The 8,267-nt window shown below is 39.8% G+C and overlaps 1 protein-coding gene across 1 annotated transcript; it reads left to right on the forward strand.

Annotated features, from left to right (window-relative positions):
* The first annotated feature begins 4,046 nt into the window (after nt 1-4,046).
* Nucleotides 4,047-4,893, forward strand: LOC118421092 (zinc finger protein 239-like). The gene has a single exon (XM_035828251.1). The coding sequence runs from the start codon at nt 4,047-4,049 to the stop codon at nt 4,890-4,892; it is 846 nt and encodes a 281-aa protein (XP_035684144.1). The 3' UTR covers nt 4,893.
* Nucleotides 4,894-8,267: the final 3,374 nt, after the last annotated feature.

Raw genomic sequence — 8,267 nt, forward strand, 5'->3', positions numbered from 1 at the left:
ATTTTGGGGTCCGTTTGGACCCCACTCGGTCATTTTAGTCGCAAAAAAGGTCGGGTGCTTGAGGATTAGTTGCAGTACTGCACGACTTCAATGTGAATGATGCTGCAGTACTGCAACCGATTAGTAGGTGTCGCTTTCGATCCATGTACTTCAACTGGTTAGGTCGAGGTGTTTTCCTCACATACCTCAGTCTTCATTGTCTTCATTCTTATGTTTACAAAGTAAAGAAAGTGTAAATATGGCTTTATGGCAGTGGAAATATTTTTCGATTTGTTTTTGTGCTAAAAGAGACACCTTAAATGGAAAGTATAGAACACATAATAACACCTGTCCATCGTATATGGGTTACTGCAATTAAATTAAGTGTACTGTAAAATATGTAAAGCTAAATCTTTGTAAGAGTCTTCGTGAAAAGCGTAAGAAATAAGTTGTTTCTCCCGGAATATTTTTAAATATTGCACTTCTCATATATTGCACCAAATGAGTCACGACAATATACATATGATTGAAACGATATTTCTCTGAAATATTGGAATATCTCCTTCTCCTTCTATTCCTTAACTTCATAAATATAAGATACAACATGTTCCCTAAGACATGTATAGGGTAATTTGTTAACATGCTAGTAATATGTCAAAGACATACTGAACTAGAAACTAATGTGTTTTGAAAAAAATCAACACAAAACAATTGTGCAGAACTGAGAAGTTGTTACTTGTAAACCACAATATGTAAACCTTACATTAAATATATCTTACGTTATTTGGTAAATAACAACGGTGACGTCTGTAAGAAGAAGAAGACCACATTTATATGTATAAATCATAATAATAACCTTTAATCAGAATCAGTTTCTAGTTTCTGTCATATAACAAAACGTTATATTTATTCGTCACGTTGCGTTTATTGTTTAGCTACGTACATTCATATTGAACACTTATCTGAAATGTGAATATAATACACTTGTATCATACCAACGAGTATACTTTCATTCTTTGCACATGTTTTGGCAAATAGTTTAAGTTGAAAGTTCCTTCATCTTTAGGTAGGATGCATTGTTTTCAAACGCATTAAAACAAACTAACTACACTAAGTCTCGTTCCACCAACCCGGAACACATCAAACTTTCCTGGCCCTAAAGTTGCTATCTATGTATGGACTTCATATCTACTTATCCACTTATGCAACAAGGATGATTACTTCTTTTTTGCATTTTGCCGCCTTAGCGGCAAAATGCTCTGAGGCCAGAATAGTCGCCGTTGTGATGTTGAGATGAACGGACCTGTTCAATTCATCCCAAACATTTGTATACCTTCTAAAACAGGCATTTCTTCAACATTGTCGCATTGGCGCAGTGGTAAAATTTACGCATTCTAAACTAATGCACCCGGTTCGAATCCGGGGAGGTATTTTTTTCAACTTTTTTTTTCTTTTTTACATCCATTAAAATACTAATTTTTACATCCATTAGGCCATACCAATTTAATTTGTTGGTTCTCGGAATCGCCGCTTCTATTTTTCCCAATTTCAAAAAAAAAAAAAAGTCCAAAAAAAATCCCTGTAACGTTACGGTAACGTTAACGTTAACGCAAGTTGCTGGACTTGAAACAAACTTTGGTTCAGTTGAAAATAAAAGAACTTCTGAAACTAGTACTGGACTTGCAAAATAACTATCACCTGCTTATGTTCTCCTTTATGTTGTAAATCATCGAAAACCACCCATAGATCGTTAAATTTGTGCTTGAAAAAGACGAAAATGTTGCAGTGGGACAAACGAAATGGCAGCTGCCATATTTGGAAATGGCTTGGCCAATGCTGCCATATTTGGAAATGGCTTGGCCAATGCTGCCATATTTGGAAATGGCTTCATTAATATGGAATGAGTACAATAACGCTCTCAAGCGATTTTTATTCAAACTGCAGCTTTCACAAAGAGAATACAATGATGTTTCAGGCACTATCTATTCTTTGGGGTGAAATTAAGTCAATTTATTGTTCTTGTTGCTACATTAGACATTATACTATGCTGAAAAAGTTTTTCAACCTTCTTAAAGGTTTTTAAAAGTTGTGTGTGTTGAAATACTCTATGTTTTTGTCTTTATTACTAAGCATTATTACAGCAATGTTACTGTGAATACTTAAGCAATACTGATTGCACATAATTTTCCATTTGTATTGCTAAAATTCCACGTAAAGTGTATGACAAAATGCAAATTTTGCATGTAAGTGTAACTGGATCTACCACACATACATGTATACACCAGATTACTATTATTATCATTATATACCATTGGTTCAAGTCTGGAATTACGAACCTGAAACTTTGGACCTGACTGAACCCAGAGTTGTTGCAAGTTTTTTTTTTCGCCCTGTCGCTTCAACTTTTTTCTGAAAAAATCCGAGAACCAACAAATTAAATTGGTATGGCCTTATTATACTAATGAACAATACTTTTGTACAGAACATTAAAACTCACCTTTGCACCTCTTCTACTGCATTTTTCCGCAGTTGGGATGTTTGAATGAACGAACCGTGAGACGTGCGATACTCTGCGTATATGTTTCTTTCTAACTTTCCATAAAATGCCCATACAACATCTATATCACAGAATTACACAAGAACAAACTGATTTTCTCGAAAATAACTGCATACTGGATAACAAAAAGTTTCAGGAAACATATTCATTTTCATATTCCAGGACATAACTCATTTGCATATTTGTGAATCTCTCCATGCGCCCATATCACGTTTTTTATTCTGTTCTATTTATATGACATTCTAATAACTAGAAAAAAAAAACATTCACACACGCAAACCTTGGCAAAATGCCAGCTTTTTTAAAAGCACTTGTTTATATTCTTCCTGGTCCACGAATATATTCTCCACTTCCCCGTTCTCTAGTTCCTGTGTATTCAAGTATTAACTGGCCTCATCAAGTTCCTCTAGGATTGACCTCGCCTCTTCCACAACCTCCCTCAACTCTGGGTCAGCTGGACGGGTAAAGGAAAGACAGATATCAAGAGAAAGCTAGTGACAAATTATGATAACACGTCGACTTGGGATGGCACTGGTTCTAATATTGTAGACACTGAAACAGCAATGTTTGTGTAGTAAAATACATCAGTCCAAACGATGCTTTTTTCGCCTTGTGCTATCGAATTATGAACATTATTTCTACTTATCCGTGGCAAAATTAAACAAAGTCTAGATAAAATCAAACATCCGTCTGGATATGTGTGATCACCAACGTACCATCTGCATCGACATCCAGACTTCTACCGTTCCTTCTGCACCTGTGCCGACGCCTCCATCCCTTGGAGTCGTCGATCAGCGTTGCCATGACAACCATCGTCACCAGCATCATGCAGACAATAGCTTCATGGTGTAGCTTCAGCTGATGTAGGGAGGGGAAACAAAATGTCACTATTTTTGGCCTGAAATGTACATGTATAACTAGTTTTATCGTTGTGGTGAGATTTAAGTCTACAAATCTGCAACAAACTGCAGGGATTAATCAGTGGGAAGGAAATCACTGTCGTTTTTTGACTGTCGTTTTCAGACCTCAGCTCTCCCTGAAACATAAACGCCAACGCTGATAGAAGCCTGCGAAGGAAGCTAATAAGCCCTTTCACAGAAGTCAGAACGCATGTGCGGCGACAGGAATTCTAGGTAATATGTCAAAGGGTAAGGCCCATAAAAGTAAACAGTCCTTGTGTTGCCATTGTTTTGATTTGCATCACAACGTCCAGACGGATTATGTTTACCTTTGACATATTGCCTAGAATTCCTGTCGTCACACACTCGTTCTGAATTCTGTGAAAGGGCTTATTGCAAGGAGGTTTCAACCACACAGAACAGCTTTGATTATCATAACAGACAAAACTGTCGTTTGTAAGGAGGCAGCAATAATTTTCATAAATTAGATTAGTAGTACTTTTACGTGCTTGGCAGCGGATTCGCTTGAATTGGATGTGCCAAGAAATCAACCGTTTCCTTCGTAAATTTTGAATTTCATATCCAATCCTGCAGTGTCAGCGACCTTCAACATGGCGACCCCGGCTGTATCTCATCTGGAGAAAGAGAAAGGAGGTAATGGACGTCGACGTCGAGGGGATTTTCTGCGTTCACACAAGTGTGGCGAGTGCGGCAAGGAGTTTCATCGTCTGAGTGATTTGAAGATACACATGCGGACTCACACTGGAGAGAGACCATTTAGGTGCGAGGAGTGCGGCAGACAGTTTAGTGTGATAAGTAACCTGAAGCATCATATGCGGACTCACACTGGAGAGAAACCATTTACGTGCGAGTATTGCGTCGAACAGTTTAGTTTGATGGGTAATCTGAAGAGACATATGACAACCCACACTGGTGAGAGACCTTACAAGTGTGATAAGTGTAGCAAACGGTTTAGTAACCAGGACCATCTGAAGAGGCATATGAAGACGCATACTGATGACAAACCTTATAAATGTGAGAAGTGCGGCAGTCAGTTCAGTGAGCTGTATAATCTGAAGAGGCATATAATGACACACACAGGTAAGAAACCTTACAAATGTGAGGAGTGCGACGGACAATTCAGTCAGCTTGATCATCTGAAGATTTATATGCGTATTCATACCGGTGAGAAGCCATATAAGTGCGAAGAATGCAGCAAACAGTTTAGTGCACTGAGTAGTCTGAAGAGGTACATTCGAACTCATACCGGTGAGAAACCCTATACGTGCGATGGATGTAGTAAGAAGTTCCGTGTGCTGTATAATCTCAAACAACATATAAAGACTCATACCGGTGAGAAACCTTACAGATGTGAGGAGTGCGGCAGACAGTTCAGTCAACTGGGTAACCTGAAGAGTCATATGTGGACTTATGCCTGCGACAAAGCCAACCAGTAGAAAAAAATACAATGACAATGACAATGAAGTTTATTGCATATTCATGCCCCATTGGGGCTAAATGCGGTCAATTTGGTATATAGTAAGTAATCGGAAAGCTATACATATATATTACAGTTTACATACTTCTTAAAACATGCGTGGACTAGCTTACAGAGTTTTTCCAGTATAGTTAGATGATGACATAAGGTATTTGAACAGATTTTCCTTCGTCAGGTGCGCATATTTTTTATCTATATGTGTAGCATTAGCGAATGCATACAGTAATGCAACACAGTAGGAGCTTCCGGACCTCAGGTCTTCTCCGGAGCCACATGCGAACCCACAGTGATGGAAGTTCACAGCTACCGTGAAGGTAGTACAGCATCAGAAGAGACAAGTAGGTTGCTCGGGTATATGTGAAACAGGCATGATGGATGACACTAACTTGCTTGGAACCATCTGGAGGAGTCCTTAGGTAACAAGACTATATTAGGAAGTCACATGACTTGACTAGACCAATAGTAGACCAGCTGGTGACAGCAGTTAGATTTGAAACTAGATTTGAATCTCAGTTGCCGCTGCCACTAGCCGCTACCGGACCAAGAAGTGAGTAGTGTAGCTCTCTAGTACATAGATTGTATATACATAGCAGTTACCGTTCTTAGTTCCGTATATGTCTGTCAGCAATGTCTGTTATCCCTTCGTAGTGTTTTGTGTATTTAATAATTAGCAGTGTGATCTCTTTGTAAAGATTGTTGTATGATAGATCGCTTCTCTTTCAGCTGGAACCCCCGCGTGTCATCCCCGGCTTGATTACAAATTGCCCGTTCCATAGTTAGTTAAATTCTCATATTATTTTGTGCTGTAAGTGCCGTAACGGCTGCTTCTAAACTTTCCTGTCCTGTTGTTTTGGCTGGATAAATCTTTAATAGAACCAAGGAGAAACTGTAATCTCCTCACTAGGACCAATGTGATTGTGTGCATATTCGTTCTCTGGGGGTCCTTATCTGTGCCATCTGTGTGGCCCGCACCCTTTGATGATAGCCGACTCCAGATTCCTCAACTAAGCCTTTGTCCCCGTCTTGTCCTGCTGTGATTTTTATGGCCGTGTTGTTTGAATAATTTTACATGTACCGTTCATGGGTTCGGGGCAGTTACTAGCCGTTTTTTTCCATTACAGCCGCCGAGCCTCTGTTTCCCAATCGCCTGTCCTGCCATGCCGACGACCGAGGCCTACCTCCTGGTAACACTTACGACAGTCTGTGCCCGGTGCCGTTGTGTCCTGCCAGAACTGTTTCTACTCTGAAGATGGACAGTGCCTGGACTATGCAATGGAGCGGACTGTCCTCGAGACGTGCCGTCGATATTGCGGGGTCTTGCCAGAGCATCTCCCGTCGCCAATGATTGTCCACTACCACAAAGACGCAGAAGAGGGCGCCCCGGACGATGATTCCACAGTCAACACGATACGGACTTATAGAGAACTTGAAAATGGACTGTCGTACTGATTTCGTAATGACATTTTTATCCTACGAATATTGATTGTATGGTTTATAACGTTAGACTTGTGTCGGACACTGTACATTTGATATTGTACATTTAAACTGATCAGTTTTGTTATGATGTTATTGACTTGGGCTTGATATTATTGGATCTGACAGTGAACTGTTTAACTTTGGCTTCATTCGAGCTTCACTTTTTTGTGAAGACCAATGAGGTTGTAGTGAGCTAAAACTTCCTTGGTAAATTATTTAGACTAAGAGACAAATGCATATTGATTTGCCCCTTGACGTTAACATGATCTGTTCCTCCACATAATGTATTTGTTGTGATACTTGTGTCATCTGATTTATACAGGAAAGTCTTTGAAAAGCTTTCACAAAATGTAGCCTTACCGAGTTAGCATTTTCGTGGTTAAAACGGACAGGAAATGTTAAATATTAGGTATTTAGCATGATCGTAAAGTTACTGGATATTCTGAAATAATGTGTTGTATTGTTCCTATGATGTTTCAGTATATCTTAAGTTTATGCAACCTTTCCGGGGCGTAATAGCCCCGAACGCGCTCAGAAAATATGAATATTCGGAACGTGTTTTGTCTCCAAAGAGTCCTAGAACGTTTCATTACTTGAAATCCGGATATGCGACATGATTATATGGTCCCATTCTTGACTCCTGAAATTATCCGAATTAATACGAAATATTCGGAACGTGATTTGTATCCAAAGAGTCCGAACACGTTCCATTACTGGAAATCCGGATATGAGACGTAATTATTTGGTCCCGTTCCGGACTTCTGAAATTATCCGGATATATACGAAATATTCGGAACGTGGTTTGTCTCCAAAGAGTCCGAAAACGTTCCATTACCGGAAATCCCGATATGAGGCAGGAATTAAATGGTCCCGTTCCGGACTCCTGAAATTTTCCGAAAACGCAGGGGAGTCATGTCAGATTTCGTCCGGATATTGTCCGGATATATCCAGAAACGGTCCCGATCCGGATGTATACAAACATAGAAACGTCCGGAAATGACACCCTTTCGCACAGTGTTGGTTGATAGAAAAATATCGCAGCATACAGAATTTAGCTGTAATAGAAAATCTGACATGATATTGATCAACGGAATATCTGACACATCTTGGATAAAATACAACATGCCTCAAAACTATAGTTGGATTGGTATGTTTCTCCCTAGCTGACACAAAAAAGATCGCATCATACAGACATTTTCCTTGAAGGGACTGTGGTGTGCGGAAACAAGGCGACCCTTGCCTGCACACCTGCCGCGGCACCTTCCCTTCCTAATCTCATCAAATGGGCTGACCAATAGGCGAGCGCCACGTCTGGGCACAGGTCAAACGCTAGGATGGCTGAAAAGCGTAGGAAATGGTCTGTTTTTGGTGCAAATTGTGTTTTGGTCCGCGCCTTACTTCCGGGATATTTCTACGCCTAAAGGTAAACAGGCCCGTGACCTAGATTGACCTCTGAAGCGCTGTGTTGAGCCAAGTTGCAATGCCGTGCGCCGTGGATGATTGAAAAAAAAAACTGTAGTACTAGAATTGTCTTTATAATTGGCTGGATTACTCTTTAGATTTTCCTCTTTCTGGCATTATCAGTCGTGCTTGCCGGAAAAATCTTCTTCATCTGTTTTATCCAATGCGAAAATGCCCGATTTTGTGTATCATTTTTGACATGAAAATAATGTTTTTTCCCTATAATGTTGAAGGATCGAAACTCAGCCCCATTTACAGTTATTTTCCTTCAAGATAATTCCCTGGAAGAGATGGTAACTAGACTTGAGGGTGTGCCGCCTCCATTTGAACCCCCAAATAAACTGGTGTGTGCCCCCTTATAGCTTAGTCAGAACAACTAAATACTAGGAGTCAATTA

This window comes from Branchiostoma floridae, chromosome 8 (genome assembly GCF_000003815.2).
Source record: "Branchiostoma floridae strain S238N-H82 chromosome 8, Bfl_VNyyK, whole genome shotgun sequence".
NCBI lineage: Eukaryota > Metazoa > Chordata > Leptocardii > Amphioxiformes > Branchiostomatidae > Branchiostoma > Branchiostoma floridae.